General features: G+C 47.3%; 1 protein-coding gene across 1 annotated transcript; it reads right to left on the bottom strand.

Annotated features, from left to right (window-relative positions):
* Positions 1–5,026: 5,026 nt before the first annotated feature.
* LOC144099196 (uncharacterized) lies at positions 5,027–8,580 on the bottom strand. The gene is made up of 3 exons (XM_077632341.1): positions 8,288–8,580; positions 7,458–7,556; positions 5,027–6,007 (listed from the first exon to the last, which is right to left on the bottom strand). The coding sequence occupies exons 1-3, from the start codon at positions 8,291–8,293 to the stop codon at positions 5,333–5,335; spliced, it is 780 nt and encodes a 259-aa protein (XP_077488467.1). The 5' UTR covers positions 8,294–8,580; the 3' UTR covers positions 5,027–5,332.
* Between the last annotated feature and the right edge of the window lie 4,593 nt (positions 8,581–13,173).

Raw genomic sequence — 13,173 nt, 5'->3', positions numbered from 1 at the left:
AAAACCTGTGTGTGCGCCTTGTCCGGCGATCACGTGACTTACTATCCGACTGTAGAGCCGAGTTTACCTGCATAAATAAAGCTCGAAAGAGCAAGAAACCAGCAGAAGCGGGCGGTACTAAAGCATCTGCCAGGCTGAAGAAGACACGTCAAAGTATCACACACGCAGTGCACGTAACACCCCTTCGCCGTGCCGGACGTTCAAGGCTAAAAAGAGCAGCAGAGCTGAGGGAGCTACGGGGGCGGGTGCTTGAGACTTTACGTGTTATGCACATCTTTAAATTCATCGCATTCCTCTCTCCCTTCCGTTCCCTCTCTTGCCTTTTTTTTTTTTTTGGTTTAAGCACGCGGCCAGTAAGAGAGGGAGCCGTTTGGGGCGGAGGCAGCTGACAACAATGCGGGTCGGACGTGGTGCGGAATGTCGAATGCCGTGAAACTGCCGCTTATAGACGTCACCGCTGAACCATCCCCCCCCCCCCTCCCCTTTCCCACCTACCTTGTCCCAAGCCTTCGTGCCCGAAGCCTGCAAGGTGCGAGTGTTGGACGCACACTAACGTTAGGTACACAAACTTAAGCCGGAACAGTGGAAAGAAGGAATTTCCTCCCCTTCAAGGCTCTCTTTCGAAGCTAGGATTCTAACTTAGAGAGGATCGTATCGGCGGCCAAATATAGGTAGCGCACGATATGAGCTCTCCCGCGACTTTCATTTCCACCTGGCGTTGAAGGTTGTTTAGTTGGGATTGACCCTTTTTACCCTTTCTCTCTCGCTGTCTGTATTTCTCCCTTGAATTTGACGGCGCCCTTCTTTTGCGAGAGTTGTGTGGTGAGAGTTGTTTTGATGTCGCATAGCAACTTAGGCTCTTGAACTTTACCCAGGCAGCAAGGCGGTAAGGGGAGTGCAGGAATTTATATTCTCGCTTTCTGTCCATCCTTCGGCCAGAGGCCACCTAATTTTAACGGCTGCATCTGTATGCCCGTCTGCTTGCGTTCTCCATCGCTCTCAATCTTCGCCCTGTCTGCGCTTCACGTTCGTTCTATTTTTAATTGACGTTATCTCGAACTTTTTCTTTTAATTCCACTGCTCGCACATCAACTCTCCCACTGCCAGCGCACCTTCACCCTAGTGGGACCTATTCGTTCTTTCTCAGCATTTTAAGTGCTTGCCTTTGTTCTTTATTATTTTCATTTAGCGAGGATTCCTCACCTTGTGCGATTCATATGCGTGTGTGGTCTTCTTTCTATATTTTTTCCCTCTGCCTGTATTTCGTGTTGCTGCTTTACGATCAAGTTCAAGGATACACGTTCTCCCCTGACTGATCGGATGCGGCTTCGAATATCTTCTCACGCATGCGGCGTGCGTCGGTGCGCTACCCAATGGCGGCGCCGCCCTAAAGTGGAGCCGCTCAGGCAGTGAACCAAAGACGCGCATGATGTAGGAAGGAACGCCATTTAATGTTCTCCCATAGAGTGAGGAATAGCTTTTTATTTAGTTTTTTTTCTCACTGTATTCAACGCCATGCCCCTTGTCAAGGTTGATGAATGAGGGCGTCGCCTCGTGTTAAGTGCGAAGTTCTGCATCGTAGGTGAGGGCTGGAGATTTTGTTGACTCGCTGGTGTGGGAGTAGCGAAGCATAAACAAGTGACATCTCATGTTTTCGACGGCAACATGCGTGACTACAGGTTGTTTTCTTTGCGCGACATTCAGGGCTCGGTTGAACGCAAAAGCGAAGCTTTTCTAGATGACACTGGTGGGACAACCTCAGTCTTCTGGGAAGCAGTGTCCTGTTTCCTGATTGAGTTCCTGAATCCCTTTCCATGCTGCTCTATTTATATCATGTTTCCTTTTTCGTACGAAGGGTACTGAGATAGAGACATAGAAAGAGAGGACACTTGCTTTGATTTACAAAGTTGCAGGCTCTTCGCGAGGGATATTTGGCGATATTTTTCAGCTATGTAGAATGATAAACGTACCTCGTTCCTAGGGGTACAATGCTAGGTTAAAAAACGCTTCATTTAGGTAGAGATTTATTTCGAGTCGACGTTTCGGACAGAGCCTGTCCTTTCTCAATGCTTTTGATCGAGGATAGGAAGGTTGAACGAGGGTCTTGGTTCTGGCAGTCTTGATGCATTAGGCAACATAAGATGGTTTTCGCACAGCTTCCGCCCTAACCATTATATCACGTTCCTGCGTGACACTCGCGGGTAATAGAGGACGTACTACGTCCGCCGCTGCTGACGAGGGTGTCACTGGTGAACACTCACAATGTTAGGATACACGCAACGTAAAAACCCCCGAATGTCGAAGTCTGAATAGCCGCCGCTGTAGCTCAGTTGGTAGAGCACCAGACGTGAAAATCGAAGATCGTGGCTTCGGATCCCGCCGGCGGCAAGTACTGATGCGCTTCACACGCATCACGACTTCGACAATCGTTGTTGCGGCAGTATTACCGATGGAGTAGGCACCTATGCTCAAATATGATCCAAAGTGAGCCTCGACATTCGCTCTAAGTTGCACAATTTAAAATGCAATAATGATTTATGTCTCTTTGTGCTGCTGATAGCTCATGAAAAGGAGGAGGGAACACTGGCAATTATTGAGGTACACGATATATCTTTACTTTCTCTTCTAGCTTTCCTGGACCAAAAAATAAGTTTAACGGCGCTTCCGGGCGTTAGAGACCACTAGCTGTTCTACGTAATGATCTCGCCCACATTCAAGAAATTATATCTCGATGAAAAGTTATTTGCGCCTCAGTACCGAGGATTGTTTCCTCGGCCAGGGTGTCCGACATGTAAACGCGAGGACATTGAAGCCGATATTCATCACTTATTGTTGGACTGCCCAGCTCTCAAGCCTACAATGTCCGGCACCTGATGGTAGCGGGTCTTTCACCAAGCAACCCTGCTTCATACATTGCCTGGACGCAGGGACCGCACCATAGTTCTATACTCGACTTCATCAAAACAGCTTACCTTTTTTCATTCATTTAATCTCTACTACATCTTCCATCACACCTTCACGCATCATTGATGCCCTGGGACAATGAATTTCGTTTAAAAAAGTTATTTGCAGATTACAAGAAACAAAACGTCATCCGATTAAAATTAATTTACTGTGTTGTACGCCAATTTCCCGAATTTATGCAACTTTCGCAACAATGCAGCTTCAAATGGTCACGGTATGCTTCACTGCCTCCTCCAGGTTCCCACGCTTCGTCACGCACGCTTACCAGTGCCCTCTTCGACACCGAGACCTCACCAGTTAGACCCACGGTGGGGATTTTCGATGCAGGCTCTTTGCTTTAATGATCGCCACCCATAGACATTATGTAGAGAGTGATGCATGTATATACGAGGAGGCTTCACAGTGGGTCCCCCAGTGTTACGAGGACACGGAAGAGTTCGTGCGCGTAGCTCGCTCGCCCACAGGTTACGCAGTTTGACCCTGCTTGGCGGCACGCTTTCCGACGAAGCGACCTTAGCGCAGCGCGCGTACGTGAGGGCTGGCTGGGATTCGTCGGGTCAAAGCCGTATAAAACATGCCGAGTAGCCCCGCTCTTTAGCGTGGCTCAGGAGTATTTGTTTTCCTTTCACCGTGTGTTTCACTCTCGTCGGCCGGAGTTGTGCAAGCTCCGAATAGGCTGGCTGTAAGGTGGATTCGGTTGCAAGTACTCTTCACTTACTACGCGAATTCCTACGTTAGCTGCACTTTAAAGCGCTTGATGCATGAGGGAGGTGAGTGTTTCATTTTGAATTAAAAGCCGAAAAAAAGTGGCTTTAAAGGTACACGCGCCAGGTAGGACTTTGCAAATCAGTCGAAGGGAAGACCTATAGTTAGCCAGCATAACAGGAAGGCCTGGTGCCAAAACAAGCGTGGCGCTATTGGAAGAGTGCCTTCCCTCGAGTTTCTGTATATTTAAACGAAAAACAAAGGTCCATGTAGCGTGCATCGACGCTCAAACTACAACCTGAACTGCAGGTGGCCAATATCACACCCTTCGTAACCGCATTGTACGGCGTATTGTGTAAGATTTTACACGACAGTTTCAGAGCGGACGTTCGGAGGAAAGGCCGTGCGCGTCGTCCGACACTTCTTTAGAATTGATTGACAGGACTGTGACGGAACACGTTGAGCTGTGGAAGGAAAATGATTAAACCTGGAATTAAATGGTGACAATGTGGTTGTAACATGAATGAAATCTTGTTATGACAGATAAAGATATGAAGTAAATTAATCACACTGAAAAGAAAATTGTGACAATCGGATGGGGCTAGAACCTATCACCTTAGGGTAACGAGTCAGACATTCTACTCCTACGCCCTGGAGGAACGTTCATCCGACTCGGTTAAAGGCAGATATTGCACGTGTTGTGGTGTATCGCTCGGTCTAGTATGGCTACTAATAAATTATAATGAGCGTGTGTAGTTAGAAATAGGTACTATATAAAACAAAAGCAGCAAAGAATCATTAACGCTGTCGCTTCATACCTTTAAGGCGGAACTTAAGTGTCCCCCTCATTTTTTCTATTTAATCAGTTTTCTCCATATTTTCCCAACTGCCACCATTTTGTGATGCGCGTAATGTGGCGTGAGATTTTTCTATGTTGCGTATTTTTTAAATGCTAGTTTAGAGACTAAGCGCACTGTGAGGTATTCAAAAAACAAGCTAGAGCATGCGATCCTTCTTCAATTAGTTTGGGATGGAGTAAGCTATACACATTCCGTCCAACGAGCGTGCTGGTTAGGGCGAGTTTCTGACGTATACATAACGAAATTCGCCAAATCAACTGAAACATTTTATGTTAATTGTGTTATTTCAATAATCTCGCATCTGTATGATGTTGGTATTAGCTTATTTTTATTTCTTGACGGCTATGCTCTCGGAGTAATTTGATACCTGAAAACGATTTAACGCGCTTAATACCTAATACCTTAATACCTTTTTCATTCAATTGAATTCCTAACATTTTTGCCAGCGACCACTTCCTAGCGGGTTAGGTTGTACCAAACATTTTCAAAATGGACAGCGAACAACAATGGGTTTATTCGACTTCACGATAAAAATTACAAGGCCATGCTGCTACGCTTGACCAATGAACATGCCAGCACAACACAAACACGCATAAAAATTCACCAGGAATGAACACTCAACGTTCAGGAAAACAAGATCTTAAGGGTCGATGAAGAAATTGTCACACTTGGTATCGCTCTGGCATGGTTCCATATCTCAGCAAAAATAAATGAAAAAGAACACATTTCAAGGTATCTGAGAGGTCCAAAAAAGCATGTGCAAATATTGACACTGTCTTTTCTCTATTTGTTCCACAAATCACCTACTTGTGCCTGCCATAACTGTATCCAACGATGCCGCTAATGGCAGTTCCGAAAACATTACCGGCAAACGCCTGCGGAACGGCAGGGAATGCGGCCGCGAACTTCACGGCAGTAGCTGCGGGAGCAGCGGCAAAGGCAGGAAAGGCGCCGGCGTACGTCACGGCGGGGGAAGCCGCAATTGTGGCGACGGGAGCAGCTCCAACAGCCGGAGCTGCAGCCGCAAGAGAGACCTTAGCTACGGGAGCGGAGAAGGCAACAGCCGGAGCAGGAGCAGAAATGGCAACGGCAGATGGCGCAGCTACGGCAACCGGAGCAGCCACGGCAGCTGGGGCAAGAACAGGAGCGGCAGCAACAGCTACGGGTGCGGTGGCAGCGAAAGCGAGTCCGGCTTCTGCGAAATTACCGCCTTCTGCCAAGTCAGGTCCTGTGGGTCCCGGAGGAGCATTGATGCCTACGCCGGCCGGACTGGAGGCTGCGGTGCCCGGCTCGTTGGTGGCTATCGAGGCGCGGAAGCCGTGTGCGTCAGCCACGTAGTTGACGATGCGAATGCGGCCGTCGGCGTCGGTCAGGCCGTACGAGCCGACGGTGTTGCCGGCTGCGTCGCCGGATTCCTTGCGCCAGGAACCGCCGCTGGTGTGCTTCTCGTCGTACGCGAAGTTGTAGTTTCCCCAAACCTGGGCGCAAGCGTGCGTTAAGATTGTGGTTAAACTAAACTGGTAGTAACACTTGAGAGAGGGGGACAGGGCGAACTTAATCATCTAAGCATAGAGGTTAAGATGGAAGCTTTCCAGCTTGTTTTGCTCAGCCATGTGTCCTGTGCAAACACCCCATACGCAAGCACTCTCACCACCTCCGCTGTCAGGTATATGGCGCTTGCCCAGGCAGTACACACACACACACACACACACACACACACACACACACACACACACACACACACACACACACACACACACACACACACGCACACGCACACGCACACGCACACGCACACACACACACACACACACACACACACACACACACACACACACACACACACACACATTGGATCTGTCCACATGCCACACACTCACAGCACTGCCTCCAACACAGGCTTCTACCCATCTAGGTACCCGACTCTTGAGAGAGCTGGGCGCTCTCTTCCTGTTGCAATCCGGACAATACTGTGGCCCCTGCTCGTTGCCTATATCGCGCACGTGTTGAGCGATATGGGCTCCGGCTCTCAGACTATATACAGTGACCCGGACCAGGGTCAGGAAATCAATATTTTCTTTCTCTCTCCCTCCAGCTTCGAAGAGAGATAAAAGGAAAAGAGAGATAGTTAAGAGAATTTATTGTTGGGCGCGTTGGTACTTGGTAGCTAGTGAGAAAGAAAAGACGTTTTAAGCGAACATCTGATAGAAGTGCGAGTCGGTGCTAAGTATTTCTGGATCCCTGATATGCATCATGGCGGACATCTATGCTTTTAACGGCTGCGCTTAAATGAGTACTTATTTGTATTTTGACATGAGGATATTCCTGCGCCGGTTATTTTTGTTCTACGCGTGGCGCGGTATAACACGGTTCTGGGCAACATGTACCAGCCTGAAATGGGGGCACTCAAGGACTTCGGGCGCAATAAAAACCATCAAAACTCGAATATAACCGCATAAATTATACCTCTTATACAGAGTATGGCATGCACTTCTAAGAAGTCATGCCCATTATTCCTTCAAAGGCATACATGCTGCAGGTTTTTTCTAACATAGCAGACGATGTGCTGCAGTTTGTTCACTACTTTTGTCCCATACAGTATATGAATAACAGACACTGTATGATCGCAATTCAGCCGGTATTCTAGATCATTCCAAGACGGCCGGGAGTAGGATATGTGGTCTGTTATTTAGTTAAGAAAGACCACTAGACAGTATTAAGACGATAATGAGGATATTGAGCAATGCGTTGGTCTACGTGTTCCTCTTACTGACCTTCTCTTAAAATTAGTATTGAGTGCTGGTGGCAATAGGCTCCCCAGAAGTTCCAACCACCTGCTTAACAGTATCTACATTTAGCCTCATATATGGGCACTGAGTATTGAAGGACTATTCACAGAGCAGAGACTGCGAGGGTTTTGACGCTTACATCCTGCGTACGATGCTGGGTGGAGACGCCGGATTCAGAAACGGACTGTAGAACGAGACCAGCACGAGCCGCTGCCACCAGAGCCAGCACGACGAGGGCCTGAGTGAAGTTGAAAGCAAAAAAACCGCAAACATAGATGCCAATCGAAAAGGTGTTCAGGCGCTCTCAAACCTCGTTCGCTTTACAATTTGTGCCGAACAAAAATATATGCTTTGGTTGCTTTCTTCTGTAAGAGTGCGTCGTCTTCGTGCCAGATTCTGCTTTCTTTGCATTTTTACACAATTGATTTTTTTTTCCAATATTCAATTCTTCTCTCTTGTCAAAATATTAAGGCGGGGTTTTTTGTTTCGCTTACTTATAGTGTTTTCGCTTCGCTTACTTATAGTGTTTTCGCTAGCAGCTCGCTTTGTGGTTTGCACCAAGTAATGGCAAGCCGAAGAATATATGAAACTTATACTGCTGGCAGGAATGCATCAGTTCTATTGCGTGCCGTAAATATAGCATCGTCTATCCAAAAATGAGGCAGAATTACTCCATAAAAGCTCAGCGGGTATAAGAAAGAAAATGCTGAAAGGAAGCATTATCCGAAAGCTTACAGCACAGTAAGTGGCAAATAGCTGCGCTGCAAGAATAAAAACGAGATAAATTTAGGCATCTTTTAATTCAAAGGGGCAATAGCAGCGGTATGAATTTAGGGCTGTTGATTACAAGTATAAGCAGCATTCTCTGCAGATAGCCAACCGCGAGGATTATTTCTTCGCGACAAATCCTCTTCTCGAGGCAGTCTATGAGCAGCCATAGATATTTTGGACTGGACTTTTTTTTCTCACCTTCATGTTCCTTAGGCCAAGCTGATTACTCCAACTGAAGCGCCGTCACTGTTTGCAGCGTCCAGTGTTGGCCGCTGTCTCTTCTTATAGAGGAGTATCACAGTGACGTCACAAGATACCCTTTCAGCACATCCGTCAAGGCAGGAGGGAAGGACCAAGGTTGAGAGGAAGGGATGAGGAGGGGGCTGAGGCAGCTCACTTCTTCTGTGCCGCTACCGTTGCTCATATTGTGCCATGATCAACGTCTAAACACATCAGCCGGCTCAAACCGCAACCACCACACGGGCAATGCTACGGCGCGGCCGGCCACAGGAAGACTGTTTAGTGCCGGTCATCGAGAGGAAGGGAAGATGTCGGAAAGAAGGAGCCGTGTTCCGGGGAGGCAAGACGGGCACCTCTGCATACTTTAACCACTGCAGCCACCACAGGTGCCACGCCGTCACGTGCGAGCGTGAAGGGGGAGGAGATGAGGAGGGCTCCAGAGTGGAGGTGCCTGACGCAACGGCCCACTCCAACCCGAAACTTAGTACCGTTGGAAGCGAAGATCGAGGTCGAGGGCTCTCTTCCTAGGGAGATCGCCGCGGCAGTTACAGCAGCCGAGTGAGGCCGGCCCTCCCCCTTTTGGCTAGGTCAAGCGCGAATGCAAATAGGGGGCACACGTTGTATTTAATTCCTGGCCGAAAGTGCGCACGCGTCCATATACAAGAGCGAGAGGGGGTAATAAGGGAAGTTCAAAACGCGATGATAACCGTTGCGCATTATCTGTTTTACTTCTCTGAAGTTATGCGCAATCTTTTAGGCGGAATCCAACAGGACACGAACGCACACACGCATTGTCTTTCTCGTCCTAATGTGCAATTAGTATACCTGCCTCCTCTTTCCAGCTTTATTGGCTGAAGCCAAACATAATTTCGATACCCCCTCTGAAGTGTCGAGACATCATATAAGAAGGCATATAATGCAGTACCATCGACGTTGTATAGTGGCCAGCTATACAAACGTAGCTCATGGTGAGCAATTAAGTGAGCAACTCTGAAGCCATTTTTACAGCACGGGGAGTGACCTAATCAGTGGGCCTTTTGCTATATCTTTGCGACAGCTTTAAGGCAACAAGCCGGGTGAAATTATTTGCAGAATAGTCACTTAAAACAGAGGTGCTGACTTGGCAAGAAAAAATGTCATCTTTCCTCTGTAATAGGCACGTATTCCAGTGGCAAGAAAAGTGTATGTCGAGAAAAGTGCATCGCAATATTTCAGCTCACTTCACGAGGTATTCATTGACAGATAGCACTTCCTTCTGGGCGATCTCTTCTGCTTAACGTCGAAGAAAAAGCACGCAGGCTAAATTTTATCTTTTGGTTCATGCTGTGCGATGGAGGCGAAACACAAAAGGCGCCCGTGTGCTGTGCGATATCAGTGCACGTTAAAGATCCCCAGGTGGTCGAAATTATTCCGGAGCCCTCCACTACGGCACCCCTTTATTCCTTTCTTCTTTCACTCCCTCCTTTATCCCTTCCCTTACGGCGCGGTTCAGGTATCCAACGATATATGAGACAGATACTGCACCATTTCCTTTCCCTAAAAATCAATTATTATTATTATTATTATTATTATTATTATTATTATTATTATTATTATTATTATTATTATTATTATTATTATTATTATTATTATTATTATTATTATTATTATTATTATTATTATTATTATTATTCATGCATATTCAGCTTTGTTCTGTGAGAATTATACGCGGCTGTCAATGGATTAACATTTATTCTCGTTCAACAAACAGTCCTGCTTCTTCACTATTCCAAACAAAGTCACGTCGTTTATTCGTACCACGTTGCATCCTGTGCGCACTTGCCTGCTCTTGCAAAGACGAATCTAGCTATAAAATTCTTTATACATAGCGATAGCATACTTTTCAGGCACGTTTTCTGTTTGTACCAGCATAGTTGTTCCCGAACCCAGTCCGCCAAGGTCACCATGTGTAAAAGAGAAGGAAAACTGGCACTATTTGTTGTAGAAAGCATCGAATGGCGGGTTCCTGCTCAGTACTGATAGAGCCATGAGCCCACATGTGCAAGCATTCGGTTGGAGCAACTATTAGTGGTGCTAATGTACAACTCCATTGAAATTGCAAATTTAGGAGTTTATGCAGCGACAGATATGCTATAAGACATACCACTGTGGAGGCCTCTGGATTAATTGCGACCGCCTGGTGTTCTTAATTGTGCGCTGACAACGGGTAGCACACTGGATGTTTTTGCATTTCGCCACCATCGAAATGCGGCCGCGGAGACCGAGACTCAATTAAGCGACCTTGGATTGAGCAGCCGAACGCCAAAGCCCGCGAGGCACAGCAGTGGGTATAGCGCAATGGAATGCCGAAGGACGAAAATTCTTGGACATTGCTGTCAGTATATGGGAATCGGGACAATAAGCGCGCATCGCACTGGAATCACTTTAGCGCAGTGTGGTGGGTACGCGCTACTCACTCCAAAGCCATGACTTTCTACAGAAAAACATTTCGTTACCATTTTCAGCATCTTATACCCTTGGAAATGAAATTTAATCATTCCTCTTCACAGTTTGATGTTGTCCGCCGTATGGATTACCGCTCCGCAGTCATTTCCTCAAAACGCCAGCGGTCTTTCGGCCGAAAAAGTAAGACGGCGGTGCTTAGTGTTTAGTTATTGTAATTGATTTTTTTCAGCTATTAGTATGAGCCATATCCTTCGAGTCAGCAATGCCGACACTAATGGCTCGTCGCCAGAAACGGAGCCCCAATTGCAGTTGCTGTTCGGGAAAGATAAAGTTGGTGCACTGAGGTTTTAGTGAGAAAGCACTATTTCTCTAGCAATTCTGAAAAAAGGCGAGATGTGTTTGAAGCCTCTCAGATGCCTGAGGAAATAGAATATCTGTTGTCGCGACTGGGTTTCAAACCTACGGCAGCGCGAACAGATGAGTTTCGCTGGCCACTGCACGAGAGCACTTGCTATCGGCGCAGCCGACCATGCCCCGTGTACTCACGTCGTCGTCTTTCTCCAATTCCATCTGCGCGCAAAAGTCACGAAAGGAAATAAAAGGCGCATAACTGGCTCCCGGTGTCAGTGGACACCTCAATCGCGCTTTCAGGTACCTGGCGGTGGTGTCCACATGAAAAACCTGCTTTCATACAGCATTTCGTGCTTAACAGTGCTAAAACGGCATCAAATTTTCGATCAAAAGTGCGCTGTGTCAGTACTAATGGCAAATCTTTTCACTTTACCTTGTGTCTGGTCTGTTCGTTCTTAAAACCACATAAGATGAGCCACTGTTGTATAAGCTAATCGCCGTACTTTAATAACACGGTTCTGGACATCCTAAAACAAAGGCGTTGGCGATCACAGACAGCTTTGTTTTTCGTGTTGAAGACACGCCTATATTCTCTTAATAGTCTTGTTGACACCACTGCCGTAGCCATCCCCACCGGGGCCAGCATCCGCATAACGGCCTCAAGATTTTATGAAGCGGCTGAAGTCCGTTGTCTCCTTCCCAGAGGGCCTAGGAACTACAAATGAACTAGAACGGCCAAAGACCTACTAGTGAGGACGACCCGGAGAGGGCTTCGACTAGACGCAGTAGACACAGCGGAGGCAACGTGGGGAGATTGCAGGAGAGGTAGAAGTTACCACAGTTGTGCATAGATGTAAATAAATTCTGTCTTGCGAAATCGGCAGTCTTCGCGTCGTCGGGCTTCATCGGGATGATTAAGAAAGAGTTGCCGAGAAAAAGAAGAACCAGCTGTTTAACTCCGTGTGCCGTGAACACGTTGCTTTTGTGAACGTCGTGGCTTTTGTTCCCGTTATGCCATTGACGCATCTAATACACCTGTGAAGTTTTGCGGAAATAAGGCGCAATTGTAACATCGGAGCGGCGCTGCTCCAGCACAAACCAAGCCCATTTTTCCTTTCTTTTAGCTTGTTTCTTAAGTAAAGTCGCGGTTTTAAATATATTTTTTAGGGAGTGAAAACACAGCAGCAGTCTCAATTTACAACCTGCGGAACAATCAGAGATCTGATGCACATGCAGGAGGTGTGGTGTTCGATGCAGATGCCCGCCGGGTACCTACCAGTTTCCAACGGGCACAAGCTTTCTCATGGCCCGATGCCCCTGCTCGTCTGGGGTGAAATGCCTTGAAAATGGATTTCTGAGTCTACTTTAAGTAAAATAAAATACCTTTTTCCATGGCGCACGTGGGCAAACAGCTATCCTTGCGCATTAAAGACCAAATAATTGGCAAATGTACGATGCGATAGTACTGCGCCGAACCGCACAAAAATCTAAACAGGGAGCAAGGGGTCATTTTAATTAAATTTCAAACGAATACCTGTATAAACACTGTCAAATTCAGCTTTATGTCCCCAAGCTCGTACGATCCGCACTGCGCCTTCTACGGTGAAGTGGCGTATTTGTACCATGTGCTACGGGCATACCAGAAAAACCTAGTTATACTAAGAGTCAGTAACCGAACAACTGAGGACTGGGAGGCGGCACTGTACAGCTCACGTTCAAAAGGACCAGCTTTAGCTTGTGAACCGGGCAGGAGCGGCGGCAAAAGCCAATGGGCTCCTGGAATGAGGGCCCACCCAAATATTATATGCAATAAAAGTTTTTATTGCGAAGCAATACTACTTTAGGTCGCACTTCAGCCCGTTCCGCGGCGAGGCGGTGGTAGGCACCATTGACCTTTAGCGTGACCACGCTGCGTGACGTCACACCATGTGACCTAGAGTGACGTCACACCAGCTGTGTAAAAACGGGGCCCCATCTCACGCCGTCGCGAGGCGAGGCGGTAGCCACCAACGGCGGAATAACTCCCGCTCCTCTCACCAGGGGCGCTA

This window comes from Amblyomma americanum, chromosome 7 (genome assembly GCF_052857255.1).
Source record: "Amblyomma americanum isolate KBUSLIRL-KWMA chromosome 7, ASM5285725v1, whole genome shotgun sequence".
NCBI lineage: Eukaryota > Metazoa > Arthropoda > Arachnida > Ixodida > Ixodidae > Amblyomma > Amblyomma americanum.
This window is presented reverse-complemented; position numbering and strand designations above follow the sequence as displayed.

Coding starts and splice junctions, on each gene's coding strand:
- LOC144099196 (XM_077632341.1), bottom strand. Junction 6,008..7,457: donor CCCAGCATCGTACGCAGGAT/GTAAGCGTCAAA, acceptor GCTTGCGCCCAG/GTTTGGGGAAACTACAACTT.